The sequence below is a fragment of the Melospiza georgiana genome, chromosome Z, assembly GCF_028018845.1.
Source record: "Melospiza georgiana isolate bMelGeo1 chromosome Z, bMelGeo1.pri, whole genome shotgun sequence".
Classification (NCBI taxonomy): Eukaryota; Metazoa; Chordata; class Aves; order Passeriformes; family Passerellidae; genus Melospiza; species Melospiza georgiana.
In genome coordinates this window covers 65,242,940-65,260,697 of record NC_080465.1, presented here as the reverse complement: position 1 = coordinate 65,260,697, position 17,758 = coordinate 65,242,940, and the positions used below count along the sequence as shown (strand labels likewise).

General features: G+C 35.8%; 1 protein-coding gene across 1 annotated transcript in view; it reads right to left on the bottom strand.

Annotated features, from left to right (window-relative positions):
* MCTP1 (multiple C2 and transmembrane domain containing 1) overlaps positions 1-17,758 on the bottom strand; it is a 216,127-nt gene that overhangs the window by 109,347 nt on the left and 89,022 nt on the right. Inside the window, 2 exon segments of the mRNA XM_058043874.1 lie at positions 5,697-5,790; positions 10,624-10,810. Of these exon segments, the coding sequence (XP_057899857.1) occupies positions 5,697-5,790; positions 10,624-10,810 (281 nt within the window).

The following is a 17,758-nucleotide window of genomic DNA, read 5'->3' as shown; positions in this document are numbered from 1 at the left end:
CCTTCAGAGATACTTCTGCCATTGCTATGGAAAACATACCTTGCCTCACTATAACTCCAGGGAAACAAATAATTTCATAATTTTACCATTTCACAGTCCATTGAGTTACAAAAACTGAAAAAAAGTCAATTTCAGCATTAGCGAGTCCATGAACCCATTTTCATCAAATCACTAGCCTTATTCTAAACTAAATATTATACTGACATTACATTACAAAACTGAACTAAAAATGCTTTGGACAGTTTAAAAACATAATAAGGAATTTCAACTGCATTTTCTACATTCAAAAGTAAAGTTCTCAAAACATAACTTCATGAAGTTCAACCAACTTTAACATGGCTATAAAAGGCAAAATATTTTTAAAATATTACATAGGCTATTATGATTCTCTCCTACCTCTGGCCATGCCTATCCATTACGGATCTAAGTCCCCACAGCAAAAAAGGCCTTTATTTTTTCAGAAGACAAGACAGCCAGTTCATGACTCTGGGGGGCAGTGCCACTCATGCAGACACTAATGTCACTAATGTTGTTCCAAGCTCCCTGCCAGCCAGCTGCTTGCCGCAGAACAGTCAGTCTGACCTTTGGCCAGGAGGAGGAATGGCTCAATAGCATGAGAAGCTGCCTTATCTAATGGATTAAGTACAGAACCCAAGTGAAATGCCACCTTTGACAAGGACTTGCTCTGTTGGCCTTAGCTGAGTCAGTTAACCTTTCTTAGTTTTCCATCTTTAAAATGGGAATTATAATTCTACTCTATCTGTGATGATGCAAACATGTTGCAACACACTGATACCATGAATGCTTGAGGTATCTTACAAGGCAACTCAGTGTAATGCCATAATCAAGTTAAACTCATCTCCACAGACTACTTTAGAAAAAAAAATCACAAGCCATCGTTTCATTGTATGTATAATTATAAATGTTACGGTTAACAAAAAATGTATTTTAATAAAATATCTTTCAAAAATATCTTTTTAAATCCTGTTTTTTCTATTACTAGCTAGAACTGGTACTTAAAAGCCAGTACCTTTCCTGTACATGATACTGGACCAAAGGCTTCAGGTGACCTATATGACAGGACTTGATAAAATGTTTTATCTACCACAGAATTCTGCCCACCTACTAGATTTCTGTACTTTGTGGAGATAGCTCAAGTGTATATTGAAATCTGTTTGCACTAATTGACAGAGCAAATTACTTTTGGAACCGTATTTCCAAAGGGCTTCTGAATTTATTCCTTCAATTTTACACGCATGGGCTTCCATACCTTTGTGAATTTAATGTTTGTGTTCATCACTCTGACATTTCCTAGCATTTGAAGAACCATTTCAAAGACCATTTTTGCACAAGTGATGTTAGAACAGTTTAGCAAGACAGATTTTAGAAAACACATTTACATTTAGCAAAATTTTAACATAGACTTTTCTTAGAAGAGAGGCTGAATGCAGACATAAAACTGAAAAAAAAAGGAAGAAAACAAAAATCTGACTAATTTTCTATGCTTAGTTTCTCTTCTTTAGAAGAGGAAAAGCCTGAAAAGCTTTTGAAAACAAACCTAAATAACACTGAGCTCTTTAGTAAAATCTCTCAGACATATAAGGTTATGAAATCACAGTACTCGGAAAAAACACAATTGATTGATAACGAGGACAGAAATACAAATAAATTTACTTCTAATGAAGACTGAAGACACAGTAATCAAAGTGTTAAAAATTCATTTCATGCACATTTCATTTGCCTCTCAGCTGATATTTATCACGTAATTCTGTGAGAAAGTGGAGGCCTAAGATGCTCCAGATAAATGTCTCAATTAATTGTACAGAGGTAGCCCTCTTTGAGCTGAACCAGAGCTGTGAGCTCTTTATTAAAAGCACTATTCTGTAGCCTGTAACCTTGTTCCTTGACTCCTCTCTAGTTTCCAATTTAAACAAGTCCCCATGCGGCCCACTCTAAAGGGCTTTGTCTCCCTGTCATTGTTATGAGAGCCAAGGCATCCTGGAAGTGTGAAATCAGACCTCATGAGCTGAACGGTTCCCCAGGGAACACAAGACCTCGCAGAAGGTCAAAGTCATGGGCTGGACCATCTGAAAGCGTCTGATCGCTGGTCTGTGACACAGCAAGAAGGGTGGGGGCAGGGGGAGAAAGAGCCAGGGGGCTAGAATTGAACACATCTTAATTAAAGCCCAAATACTACAAAACAAGCTATTTTCTGGTCAGGCCATTTATGGAGCTTGAATTTTGCTCTTGCTAATGAATCGGAGTTCCTAAATATTATTCCTTAAAAGCACAGCACGTTTGCTGAAATCGATCAAATCTGTGGCACACCTTTTCCAATCTGCTTATTTTTCATGAATGATGAAGCAGAGATTTTGAATTTTATTTCATGACACAAGGAGCAATGTATCTGCCCCAGTAAAAGATATGCAGACACTGCCTTGCAAAGCCAGCAGCCTTCCACAACCACCCACCATCTATACCTGACTACGCTGCAGAAGGATTAGATATATCTGACTATTGCCTAAACCTAAACAATGTCACAGTGAAGGGCTTATTGTTTTACTACCTGTAATTTACATGGGTTAGGTGAAACCTGTGTATATAATGTCAGAAGCCAACTGTCATGATGAGTCCATTATACTTTAGGTTTTACTGAACCACCAGAAAATCTCTTCATATCAAAGGATGTCACTGTAGGCACAGCACCTATCCTTCCAGGGCTCTACAAGCAGCCAAATCCTTGAGAAAGTCTGCCAGAGATTTCATGAGCAAGCAAAGACTTAGAGAAACAGGAATATAATTCTTTCTAACTCAGGATTTAGAGAGAAAAAAAGTCATGCACTGAATAGCTAAAACACAATGGAAAACTCAATTGGAAGGTTCTTCTCAGACAGGGAAGGAAAAATTAAACTTCATTCTCTGTATCTTCTCATTCATTAGATTACACTTTCAAAGAATTTATACTAAATAATACATCATTTCCAGAAAGGTGTATTTGCTGTGACCACAATTTCCAATAGAATATAATTTTGCATTGGTGGAATCCCTAGAACTGTGTATTTATCATGGAACTACACTGTTTTTCTGGGGGAAACAGCCTCAGAGACCAAATAATTTTCCCAAAGGCCCTGGTCCTGAAAGATACCCAGTTTTTCAGCTCTTGTGAAAACCAAGTTAAGCTTTCAAGCACCAGTGGGGAGTCTCTCAACCCCTCAGTGGTTCTTCCTCTCATAGACCTCCTGGCAAGTGGGTTGAGTGAGAACTCTGACTGTACTTTTCTGGGGTATTTTTAATATCCACTTATGGAATGTTCCAGCAGCACAGCATTTCAAAATTGGTAAGGTCTACTTGCTCCCCTGCCTACAACTTAACTGAAATTTCAGCTCATCCTGGCACATTATTCTTTGCATGTACATGTAAGGAGGGTTGTAAGCTAAGACCTGAACCATCACCCTTAATCACTCTCGTTTTTAAAAAAAATCTGTACTAACCTTAAGGATTTGAAGCACACTGTCCAACATTAGGCTATTGAAAGTGAAGGAAAAAAACTGCCCTTGGCTATCAACAGTTTATTAAGGGCTTAGCTAAAGTGACCTACTAGCATTCCACCGAGGGAGGCTATGAGCTTTCTGAGGAAAGGAGTAGAACTGGAGGTTTCATTAAAAAGTAATTTGTGCTTTTTACTCCTTCATTCAACATGAGTCTCAACTGTTCTTTATTCACACAGAGTTAGTACAGTATTACAATGCTGCTCAATGCATGGGACAAAGGAAAAATTTCACATTTTGAAAAGGGGAAAAAAATCCTTGCAATCGTAGCAGGATTGATGGCTACTTAAAAGAATACAGAAATCTTTTTCCCTCTTGTGCTTATGTTTAAGAATGGAATATTAAGGATTTTAAAAATCTACTCAGCTCAAATTAATACATTTTGATTTACTACCTCACATGAAAAGATTCCTGGAAGTGAAATGGGGTATGTTTAGCAGGAAGGAAACAAGAGCAAAAACACATACTATACAGTTGTTCCAGCTGCTTTTCAGACTCAGGGGCAAAAGATTCTGAAAACTCATTACAGAAAGATGTGCAAACTAGTCCATAGCTTTTACTCATAGAAGCAATCCTTAGTAGTGCAAGTAACGCCACCGATGACAGCACACTAATCACTTAGTTGAATAAAGGTGGGTCAAGTTTTTACACAATTTTTGCAAACATGATTTATTGACAATCACCAAACACCTACTTTATTTCTCACTATTACAATTTGAAGTTTAATTTTAAATGAATGACCTGTACATAACTACAAGTTACTAAAAATAGTTATAAACTACATTAGCAGATAATAAAACCACTTCATCCTCTTTTCAAAATTCCCAGAGTACTTTTGTCCAGAATATACAAGATTTCTGTCACATCTGGAATGTGCAGCCATCTTACATCAATGTGTATCAATGCTTTTTCTTACTAACGAGGGAAGATAGTGAGTGTCCTTCCCCATCTTCCTGCCTGTCATCCTAAATACAATGTCTGAAAATTTTTGGTAGCTCTACACATCTTTAATTGAATCAAATATATCTCCAAAAATAATGTTCAACCAGCACAAATAACATGCTGTTTTGGAAAAGCTGAAGATTGAATCAGGTCAGGGACTAAATTATACTGTTTGCCCCGAGTAACTTAATCTCTCTCTCTGTTCAGAAAACATTGGATTATAAGGTCAAACCAGACTTTAGAAGCATTTCTACAACCTCACCAAAAATAGCATCTGTTATTTTGTGTGTCACAAACTGGATGATCAAATGTTTGCACTGATAAAATGTTTGCACTAATACCTTGTCTGAAATACTGCTAGTCATGTTAGTTATCACAAAACTACTAAAAATTGAGTAGGTTGCTCTATATCTGCTCCTTTAACAGAACATTTATTCTAGTTTCCTTTTACTTTCTTCCCAATTTTTAAAATTTTCATTATTATTTTAAATCTGAGATAGCTATTTTCTGACACAGATGCAGCTCATTTTGCTCCATTCAACTCAGGCAGTAGGAAGGTAATTACCTAGAGGAGATGGACATTTCTGAAGAAATATGGTCACTATGGCTGAAATACTTTTACTTTATTTTGCAAAGCAACGTGTCAAATTAATTATTCAACATATAACATAAAATAGAAAATGTGAAAAAAAAATCGTATTTCCCTTATCTTATAAAGATAAGCAGTAGCTACAGCAAATTGCATTCAGTTGAAATGCCTGAAACCAACAGCAGCTTTGCTAAATATCTGACAGATACCAAGTGGTTCTTTTGGCAACAATTTTAAAGTAGTATCTAAGTCTGGAACCTTTTATTTGCCTTGTACCTTGGAATTTAATGTTGATAATTTTGTATGGTGTCATCTACTAAAATAAAAGAAGTTTCTTCTATGTAATATTTATAGGATGTCTGATGGAGAAAAATTTATATTTCACCTTTATCAGAAATAATCTACTTAGGGCTCTGCTAGTATTAGAATAACTTGCTGCCTTACTTACAAAACTTTTGTTTGTGTTTAGATTTTTTTGTTAATGAGCAGGAGGTGGAAGTGCACAAACAGAACATAACCTGTAGATGAAGTTTTGTTTTTAGCATTTTTTTCCCAGTTCTAAAATCACCAAATATTACTACGGTATTCAGTGTCACAGAAATTAAATGAATCCTTGCCTGTGACATCCGCTGCCATCAATGCTTCTGCCCTGATGACCTTCACCTGAAGAAATCCCACATCGCTGATGTTATGGAACATCATCATTGGACTCTAAAAAATAATAAAAAGAAAAATAATTCTGTATTGCAAAAGAGACAAACCAAAAGCAATATTAATACTCTCCTCCCTCGCCCAGATGTAAGTTACTGTAATTCTGCCTACATACTCAGACTTTTAAATATTATTTGCTGAAGATTGTGCAATTGTTTGCATTTCTTCCTATATTTTGCAACTTTAACTTATCAATGAAAATTACAAAGGAAGAGTTAGAATATGATTGATTAAATGTAATACAAATTCTAGTGAATTAATCCCCTAATACTATGGAAATAACTGTACTTCAAAATTTGAAATTATAGCGGTATATTAAGAAATTAAAACAAAAAAAGAAACAATGCCTCTCCCTGAATTATTTTGCAAGAACTATGTTCACATTTTCCCTCTGATGGCCCCAATATTATCTTGAGCAGTGACCTAGGGATGATACAGGTTTTTGTAGTTGACTATCACATGCAAGCTTGCATATACCTACATACAAGCTTGCATATACACCTATAATAAGCTTGTGAATAACATCAGCAAAAGCAATCAAAGAGAATAACAACTACTTAATAACTGTCATAATAATCACATGCAGAAAAGGTAAAAAAATAATAAAATATGTTTCGATTCCACAGCAGAAAGCTCTTATCAGAAATCATTATATTTTTTTGCATGAATTTCTTCAATATCTACATGTATTAAGAGGAAGAAAAAAGAGTTCACTACCCTAATACTTGCATTTATTCATCCAACACAGATTCAGAAAGCTTATTAAAAACTATGTACCACTGCTGCTCTTTTTTCAAGTAACTAAAACTAACAAACTGGGAGTATTGCAGTAATTAGGTGTGACATGCTATGATTCTCAAACTCTAGTTTTTGGTATTACTTAAAATTTGCAGAGTTTTAAATGATAAAACATTGAATGCAAATTTTGTTCATAAATACTAGCCCATACTTTTATTTTGAAATATTTTAAAATCCGGACTAATGAATTTAGTGTCTATGGTCCTCCCTAAAATTGTAATGTGGTGAAACTTTTTCCACTGCCTATGAAAATGTCCAGATTTCTACAAAAAGCAAGCATCGGGGAAAACATCAAATCAACAATTCCTTAATTTATTACAGAAGTAAAATTTACTGTTATGGGAAACAAGAATAAATTTAATCACTGAAAAACCCACAGATGCTGCTTAAATGAAATACTAAATGTCAGCTTGCAAAGCTAGTTATGCTTTTGCACAGAAAATCTACCCATTAAGATGTTAGACATACAATATGCATCCCTGTCTTTCTAATTAATAAGACAATTCTAACAGTTACATCACACTGATACTAATTTCACAAATCCAAGCTGACCATTTACTGTTTACAGTGAAGATTTGACCTTGCAACATTGAACTTAAATTCAGTGAAGTAGCTCATATGTTACATACATGCATTGTGTTATAACAGGGTAACAGAGAATAAATTTCTACCAATTTTAATAAGATAATCATCATAAATATTACTTCAAAATACTGGTGGTCAACTTCAGTCAGCACACGCTCAATCCCTTGCTTATGTGCTTACAAGCTGAGAGTAGCAGAGAGGGTATTACAGATAGCACTGGTGTAATTCAAAAGCATCTTTGCATCCCTCATTTATTATAATGATGATCAGGGTTTGGAAGCTTCTTATCAGAACTAGTCCCAGAACAGCGATAATTCTGCTGTAATATGCATGATGAAAATTACAGGACTTACAGAAATGTTTCTACATTCTACCCAAGTTTCCCAACAACCAAAACAAACACCAAGATGTAGAAATAAAACCAAGCAAAAACCGAATACAAAGCAAGACAAGCAACAGCACCCACTTCCTATGATGCCACACAGTCCCCTTTTCCCAAATTTCATCCTGGTTAGCTCACTCTTAAGGGTGCCAGTGCTGTATTTTGCTTTGCCACCTTTGTTAGAATCCCACAGAATTTTTGAACTTTTATTTCCAGAAAGTAGCTGGCTTAGATTAATTTACTGCACATAATGACTGGGGAGACTGATGAAAATGAGTACAATGCCACGACAGAGGCTCTTGGAGAAGCAAATTACTTTAACATGTTACTTTAAATACATAACTTTAAGTAATGATTTAGCAGACCATATTCTGTCTTCTTATTTATGATTATTGTTGAAGGTATCAAAAATCCACATAGTTTCTGAAGCCTAGAATTTTCATAGCAGAGGAATCTGTGATTTGCTGGGAATCTTTTCAGCCCTCAATAGATGGGAGAAGATTGAAATGCTCTGGAGATGAGTCTTCTTTATTTTTTTAATGAAAGGCTGTATAATATATTTTCTGTATGGCTGCAGCAGCTGTCAGGAAGAGCATCTCAGTTCAGCTCTATTATGGGAGAAGCAATACCCCATCCCATGGCATTGAGATACACTGAGGGGCTAGTACTGATTGACAGCTTGTCACCATGACGTCTTATTCCATCTCTGTTATGGAGAAAATTAATGTCACACCACCAGCCTCATGACTCGCTGTCATCTTAGAACTGCTCACCTTTTATCAATGCTCTAAATAACATTTCAAGCCCATCGTCTCACAGTGGACAATCTGGTCAAGGGACATTAAATCGGATGACTGTGAAATGTCATAATAAAAATGGAATGCTAACAACTTCTCTAAACTAGCTCCTCTGGTTTTTAAACTGTGACAAGGGGGACCATGAGTTCAGCACACCAGTTCTGAAAAGGTCATACAATCTCTCTTGGTCTGTACCCATTAATGTGCCCCCCTCCTCACCCCAAAAGGAATTAATCTTTTCAGACAATCGTGGTAAAATAATGGTTCAAACAGTAATGCCTATTTAATTTGTAAGTCTCTGATGTTCAGCTACAAATGGTTAAGTGACAGTAATAGAGTCATTTTCTAAGGCTATTTGATCTGATGGCAAGGTCAGCTCATTAACTGTTTTTGGCTGTAGAAAGGGTGCAAAATATATTTCTCAAATAGAAGCTAGATTTTTTTAAGAGGAAATAAATCCAAAAAAACACCCACTCAGTAGGGAACTCTACATCTTGCTAATTACATATGTTGTCTTTGTATTAGTTCTGAAGTGCAGGAATGAACACCGAAGTAAAATTTAACATCAGTGAAAATAAACTACTGGAATTAAGTTAATCCTGGTAATTTCTTTCTCCTGCTAGTATTTTTAATAAAAACAGTAGAATTTATCAAAAAAGTATGTGAATGCCACAATTTTCAGAAACACATAATGAGAAACTCATACCTCTGCAATATGAACATCTTTCTATAATTTAAATGTTTTCAAATGCATACATCACTGTAAACGTATCCTTGTATTTACAAGGAAACATATCCTTGTATACAGGAAACAGGAATAAACCAGATCAATCTTATGCCACATAATTATGCTTTACACTGGGGACAAAAAATTGAGGATTTAGGAAAAATTATTAACAGTACAGTCGCAACACATTTCTATTATAGCAGTATATTTCTATACTGCTACTGAAATAATCAAAACCATCAGTATCACTTGTCTGCCATATCATCACACAGAATAAGCCACAGAAATATGTTACTGTTGCTGTTGGTAGCAGGAACTATGGCACCTCAAAAACATATCCATCAAAAAATTATTCTACTTATAGACATCTATTTTGACAACCACAGACTGTCTTGGTGGATTCCAAAATGTACGGTAACTCTCTTAATTGTCATTATTTTTCAGAGATGGCAGACAATACCTTAGCCTTCAATTCATTTTGGAATATTATATTTAGCCTCACTAAGTCACCTCTATTAAATTGTGTTTATCATAATAACACTATTGGTGTATGAGTTGTACAAGCATTAGCAGACAGCTGATTCAGTGGAGATAGACAGAATAAATTTGCTGAAGCACACATCCTGCTAATCTGTTTGAAGAATATTGTACAGCATTAGTACTAGGACTTCATGTTATCTGCACAGCCTGATAAGGTACATCTTTATTAAATTCAGTTATTGAAAGGATGTCCGTCATGGAATAGGAATATTTTAAAATCTCAAAAATAAATTAAGCAGCCTCTTTGATAGTCAGAGGTTGGTTTAATGGCTGAGTGTCTAGAGAAGCCCTTCTAAACACCTGGCAGCCTTGTACAATAAAAGCTTTGTAATTGCAAGTGGAAATAGCATTTTTTTTCTTTCTTTCTTCATGTGCAGTGAGACAGTTACTTTTACTGATTTAGGTATTAGCAAATGCTGGAGTAAGAGCTCCCCTCTCTGTTGCTTTCATAAAATTACAAAGATTCTGTGTAATGTAAGGATGCTGGGAAATTAAAATAATCTCCTTCAGAATATTTTAAAATGGAAACATTGTTTGAAATTATTATTTTCATGTGCTTCAATCTCTAATATTAAGACAAAAAATAAATTTTCTTGCCCTTTAACAGATGATCCCAAAAAAACCCTGAAAACCATTAGCACATCAAATTATTTGGCATAAACAATCAGTAGAAACTGCTGAATTGCTGAATGATCCCTTAGCCACTTTGTACTTGGTAAAAATCATCTGCAAGGCTGTAAAATTACTTTCATTATGTGACACCTTATCAAACCGTTCAACTACCATGTAAAAAATAACATCATTGTATGAAGAGCATTTGTAACCTTCTTGATGTTACCTGTTCTGCCTGTTACTATTTGTATATTAATAACTAGTTTAAATGATTGTTATTGGCTAGGTGTGATTAGAACAGAAGAGATATATTTAGATTTTTTCCCCTTACTATAGTTATTTTTTATACAAGCCAATATATTGCTAACAAAGGATGAAAGAAAACTTCATACATATCTCTTCAGAATCTCCTCTCGCTCCTTCTGGTCCTCCAGGGAGTTGATGGAGAGGTCAGAGATAGTGACTGCAGCTGAGGCTGTGAGAGTGACCAGCAACACCAGGTATCCCTCTCCCTCCTCTAGCGGCACCTCCAGCTTGTGGGTTTGCTCTTTACTCAGGGTGGACAGGTCAATCTGGCACCTAGAAACATACATTCTCCATCAGCATGTGGTTTTTCTCACACCAAACAAGAGCACATTGGCTCCCTTGTATTCAAATGGACAAAAAATGCAAGTAAGCAGAAACTCCTGCCCAGCTTCTGAAAAAAAAAATTAATTTCTCTTTAGCTTTAACCCATGTCCTTTGTTTTTTTTTTGTTTGTTTTTTTAGAGCTATACAAACAGTTTTGAAATGAAAAATCAATATTAATAAGAATGTAAAGACATTAGAGACAAGGTTTAACTAATAAGCCTTACTCAAATGCAGTTAAAGGAAATTTTTAAAAATCCAGCTCAGAGGCAACTTTTACTTTTAATTACACCTTGTATACATGGAAAATGTAAGTTTTCACCTAACAATAGTAAAAGAGTTTTCACCTAACAATAGTAAAAATCCCTTTCTAAAAACTAGAATTCTACATGGATTTAATTGTGATGGCATAAAGACTGAGCATAGAAAAACTCAACCTCTGCAATTCCTGAAAGGCTCAGCTCTCATGCAGTAAGCTGTGTGTGGGTCAAATCCTCATGCTGGCACCCATGGTAACATCTGATGCCACAATCCCCTATATAATAAAACCTCTCTGGCTGTAATGAGCAGGGACTGCATATAACTGTGTAGAGTGTGTGCAGAGTGGCTGAATCAAATCTGCCCTGCTTGATCCCCTTCTGAGTAACTCTGGCTGTACCATACACTGAACTAATGAAGAACGATTCCATGCATGCCAGACAGCAGAAACAGCTTTGCAACAGCTTTAGAAATTTAAGGTACGGGAAGGAAAAAAAGTATCTCTGCTACCCAAGAGCTGAGTAAAAGTATCTCTGCAACCCAATAATATCTTTGCATCAATTAGTCTGTGCATAGCTTTAATGTTGTAATACTTTAATTTGTACAATGCACAAGTCTCAACTTTCCTAGACTGCAACTCTGAACATGTATTGAAATTCATTGTCTGTGTCAAGTGTAATGCCAGTTTGCATTGGACAGGAATTTCTGTGAAAAAGCACTATTCAGAATCCATATAGCATCCCAAAATGAGTTTTGCCAACTTTTTGCTCTAAATAAAACCATCAATACTACTGAAATAAAACAAATGTATATATCTTATGTGTAGGTTAGCCACTCTACACTCTACTTTCAACAGCGATTATTTACTGTCACAAGCATATGTACTATATGCCACTAATTCATTAAACTCAACATCAAGCAAACTCTTTTCATAAGATGTCAAGTGATTTTGAAGACAAAGACAATATCATCACTGCAGGGCAAATAAACTAAGAAAGACATGAAAATATGGCCATTTAAGGATAGGAAATAGCCAACTATGAGAATAAAAGCAGCTTCATAAAATGAGTATTGTGCTATCACAGGCAGATCAGATTTATTACAGGAAAACTGTCTTTTGTTTGTTCAGAGACATTTACTACCCACTGTACAGCTCATGTTAACTAGTGCAAAGCTCATACAGTAACAAGGTTCAATTATCTTACAATAAAAAAATTCTAACTCATGTAGCATTCTGAGCTTAATGTTTTTTTTCTCCTTTGAACTCTTTGGATAATAGGGAGTGAGAAATTAAATTAGCAATAGTAAGGAAAAATAAAGCTGTTGCTATCAGTGCAGGCTGATAGTCAAAACAAGCTTCATACATGTACATAAACAGTCAAATTCTTATTTAGGATGCAGTGGGGAATTTAAAGCCCTCCTTAAGACAACAAATATTGTAATTAAACATTCAAAGCTGTAGCAGGTTAAAATATCCCCAGTATTAAATATTCTTCAATAATTTATTTCAAAAGAGATACCCCTCAAAAATAGGATTCAGCAACAATATTGAGTTTTCAACCAATAAACATTTAAAGAACCAGTCTAAACTCCCTTAAAATCAGTAAAAGACTCAGAAAGTAATTATGACACTAATGGAGAAATAATCCACCCCTCACTCAAAAATAGGCAACAAAAGACAAAATAGGCAACAAAACCTACTCCATATATATCCATCAATAAAAAAAAGAGTGTAAAATTACAAGGTCTACATCAGGGCTACTAGATCTAATTTCTTCAATTCTTGAAGCTACAACACTTTAACAATATGAGTAGTCCCGTTTTTTTATTTAGGCTGAAAGAAGCGACGGGCAATTTGCTTTTACTTGTGCAGCTTTCCTAAAGAAATGAAATATTTCTAATACTATAACATCTCGAACAGATTACCTGAGAAATATATATCTATCACCTGCTTGATAAATCTTCATGAACAGGCCACTACCAGCTTATTATTTCCTAAAATCATACAAAGATAGGAAGTGATGTGGAAAATTTTTTCCAGTAAAAAACCTTAACTATTTTAAAGGAAAATCATTCTCTCAGGTACCCTCAGAAAATTTGATAAAAATGTAGGGTTATTCCATTAAGGACTGCCATCTTTGCACCTTAGAGAAGGCCAAGTTAAAAGCATCTTTATGCACACATGGTCAGGTGAAAGCAGATTTCTCACCATATGCCAGCTGCTCTGCCCTGGCCTTCAAGGAGATGCAGCTTACATGGGCCTAACTTGAAACTGCCCAGGTTCAAGGAGCACCCAGCACAAGGGGAGCCTATTTACAACATATGCACTTCAGTAAAATGGGAAGAGTTTCCAATCTACAGACATGGTAAGAAAAATTGCAATTTTTTCCCATTGATAGCTGATATTTTGTAATGATAAAAAATCAGTTTTGTTTGATCTTGTGCCAAATTATCCTAAAAAAAGAAAAAAAATAGAATAATTTTTTGTTCATTCTTCTCTGTCCTCATCAGATCTTTGTATGGGACCAAAAAAAGTGAAGGAAGTCTATTTTTTTAAGGTATTACCTAAACACTAACTCTATCCAGAATAATCTTGACAGACTCTAACTGGACAACCACAAAACTCCTTTTTGTACTACATTTTTTTAGAAGGACTGAAGCTAACAAAATATTTCCAAAAATAAGCATCTGTTTGGAAAGTATGTTTTCCAAATGTAAATATCTTTGGAAAGCTCAATCTGACAATGTCCTTTTATATTTTACTGAAATTATATTCAAGTATTCCAAGCTTTAAAGCTTTAGCAATGCTGACTTTTGCATCAGTTCAGATGTTCTCTAAAAAGACATTTGTTTCCTACAACTGTGTCTCCAGGGAGAACAAAGATGCTTTGAGGATGAAGGTGAAATTGTACATTACCAGAAAGTGGTGTAGAATGAATGAGAAATTGTGTCCTGTATTTTCATATTGAGGATCATGAAAAATTACAGCCATTTTGAGAAGGCCATAAGCTGCATATGACCTGCAGCTGTCACACTGGAAACATGAAAAATTATTAACTTTGTATACTCCTGTTTCTTAAGAAATTATTATTTACATGGTGCTGGTAAGGGCAAAGACTTTTTCCATCTGTAATGAGATCAGCCTAAAGAATTACTGAAAAAAAATCTGCTGTTAACTCCAAAGACAGATTTCCAAGCATGACTATGAATCACATTGCAGGTATCTGCAGTTTTTAGTGCAGTTTGAGTTCTTTTGTATCTTCCATGCTGTATGGCCCCTTCAGCGCACATGGGTTTCAGCACTTCAAGCGGTGAGCAGGAGCACTGGAACAATTTCTCTGGCTGGCTGGCCTTTTGGAAAGTGGCGTAGGGGCACAAATCCCACCTATCAGTTCTGCATGTGAACACTACCAGGCACCACGTGTAGCTGGATTTTCAGGACTTGAGAGATCAGAAGAAAGAAAATCCACAAAGTGCAACAAGCTCATGTGCCAAAGTTATCACAGATTAATTGCTCAAAAACAGGGTACAGCTCCCATGGAGGAAGATTTGAAGGTTCAAGGGGAATCTACCACTTGTCTGAAACTGTGTTCAATGTGTTAATCACACAAAATTTTAGAAATATATTTCAGATTTATTTTTAATTTGAATATATCTGGCCTTTGGTTCTTTTTATGCCTTTCCGTACCAGTTGAAAAACCCTTTAGTGTTTCATGTTTTCTTCTAGTGAAGGAACTCATACACTATAATCATATCTCTTCTTGATCTTCCTTTTGATATGCTAAGCACCTTCAGCTCCCTATACATTTCCTAGGAACATATCTCCTACAGCCCTCAAATGACTTTTTTGTAACTTTTCTGATCCAGTGAAATTCTCCTGCATCCTTTTTAAAGTGTGGAAGGCAGAACTATATGTAGTATTTTATTATCAGCATGTCTAACAGGTAAAAATCACCTCCCCTCTTTAGTTCTAACAGAACCTGGAATGTAAGACTGTGTTGGCACCCTGGTGAAATATTCTTGCTAATGAATGAATTACAAAGGTAGCGACATGACATAGAAGGCCTCTTAAAAGCCAGGTGGCCAGGCAAGTGAGAGACAGCAGATAGTGGAATCGTTTTCTCACATGACAAAATAAAGCACAAAAGAGGAACTGGCACAATCCTAAGTGATAGGGACAGAAAAGCACCACTTGGCTACAAACCAGGCAACTTAATTACCATCATGACTTGTTCAGGAACACAGATTTTTAACTCCACTGTGATCCAGGTCTATGCTGCTCCAAAGGATGCCAAGGAGAGGAAACTGTGTGATTCCACAATTAGAACTGAGCTGGACACACATCAGAGGCAGCAAGGCATGAACTGCTACAATTTGTGAGACTCCATACCCTTTATGAGCAGATTAAAATGTTCCAGTAAAACCAAGAAACAAAAGGAGAGGGGAAATTTTGCAAAGCACTAGCAGAAAATGACACATCTCAGAAACACTGAGTGTTGACTGCAGTAATGTGAATTTCTTAGAAGAATCGGAGCGTGACATTTTTAACTGTAAAGATAATGAGAAAGAAATTAAATTATGGACTGCACATGATGCTTATGGTAAGTGGCTGATAGAGGTGTTAGATTGAAAATCAGGGAAGCTCCCAAAGGGGTAGGAGACAGTATCTCAGCTAAGTAGGACATTGACTAAGGATGAGAGTGGTGCTTAGCTGGGGAAGCTGGAGAGGATCCCTGGGCAGCTGGGAGAGGAGACCTCAGCAGGACTTGAAGAACAGGGCTGTCAGTTGCCATGTAGCAACACATGGAAGGCAGGAAAAAGCCCTGCAGTTTGGGGTAAGTCAGTCATGGTAACAGAAATATGAGAGCTCTATGAAATACTATTTTACCAGTCACCAAGCAATGCCTGAATACAGAATTACTGTTTATTGCTTGCTGAAAGAAATACAGTCCATGCTACAATAACCTGCTGATGGATTTTGAAATGACAGATTAATTTTTTCCTAAGCATAGTTCTTCACTATAAAATTACAGATTTACTTTTGATATTGCACAGGCAGAAATTACTTACAATTGGTTTCTGATGTGATATTTCCTAGATTGTCCCCATGGCACAACCACATACTACAGACTGTTAGTTCTGTTACTGGTGCAATTTCTCTGCAGCAAAATTAACACTTTCATCTGCTAAATCAGTCTATTGCTTTGATAAATATTATGTCTCCCTACATAGTTCTCTCCTCACTAGTTGGCCCAAGAAATTTTGCAAGAGCTTTTACACAACTGCAATCTGTGCCTTTCATATATCGTCACAAAACCCTATTTGCACTCTTCACTGTTTTCTACACACTGTCATGCTCCTCATGTCTAAACTGGCCATTCCATATTTCCTTCTCCCTTCCTCTTATTTTGCCACTCTTCAAGAAGTAGACTTCCGTATGTGAGAAGACAGAGGGTCAGAAGAAGGATTCATAAACAGCCCAGATTGCATGGAGCATTCTGTATCTCAGCATACATTGGAGAATGCTATCAATTTTGTGTCAGAACATGACAATAACAACTGTCAGTAAGAGTTGTAAATAATAAAGTATCTGGTAAGAGAAAGTTACTGAAGATTTGTGCGCAAAAACTGAAACTCTTTTGGCTTTCTAGCAGAACAGAAAGAACACTACTAACTCCGCATTAGTAGAGTGAAGATGTGCTGAGATAGGAATAAATAAGCTATGGATTACCTAAAGGCAAAATTTTGAGACACAGTATTACATCTGTCTCCTTTTGACAACAATCAGAAATGGAGACGGCTTGGCACATCACAGGATTTTGCAAAGGCAGACCTGGCAGTAGCACTTTTAGATTTTAATGCTTCAGACATGACCTTAATTTTACATCAAGAAATGCATCTGTCATTAATTGTTCTTTAGTCGTCATGTATAATCAACAAACAATTATACACACAGACTACTGGTTGTGTGCTCTTCGCTGTTTGCACAGAATTGCTGTGACTCGTGCACAGAGTTCAAGTCAAATTTACAACAGCATATTGACCATTATGTTTACATTTTTTATATAATACATCTATTCAAAGTTCCACATGAACAAATTTTCAAAATGCAATGCAAAAACCACTTTTGAAAGACCAGCATAATAAAGTACTATTTCTATTTCCAGAAGAAGCCATCTTGTTTACAGAGTTTTGAAAAATTGAGAAAACTTCAAGAATCTGCAACTTTAACATTAACATGGATTTCACAAATACTATTCAAAACCTTCTTCCTGGGCAACAGAAAATTGCCAATATTTCAATATAAATCACAGCCTCCACAACACCTCTAGAAAAAGATCTGGGAAGAAACACAGTAGCATATTTAGAGTCCTTCACCCAGCTTTACATGCATGTTGGAGTATTCATATACAATTCAGTTCTCTATGATAATGCTCATAGCAAAATTACAAAAACATCGGTGAGGGAAGAAAAATCCCAAACCATAAATAATTTATAATTTTGTATTTTTAAAATAAAATCTCACTTTAATTTAGAAATTCGATATCATATTCCCATGCTTTCAGACCAATCAGAGAATCACAGCTGCATATCATTTGTATTTATGTACACCTGAAAACCACTCTATGGTTGTGTTACCAC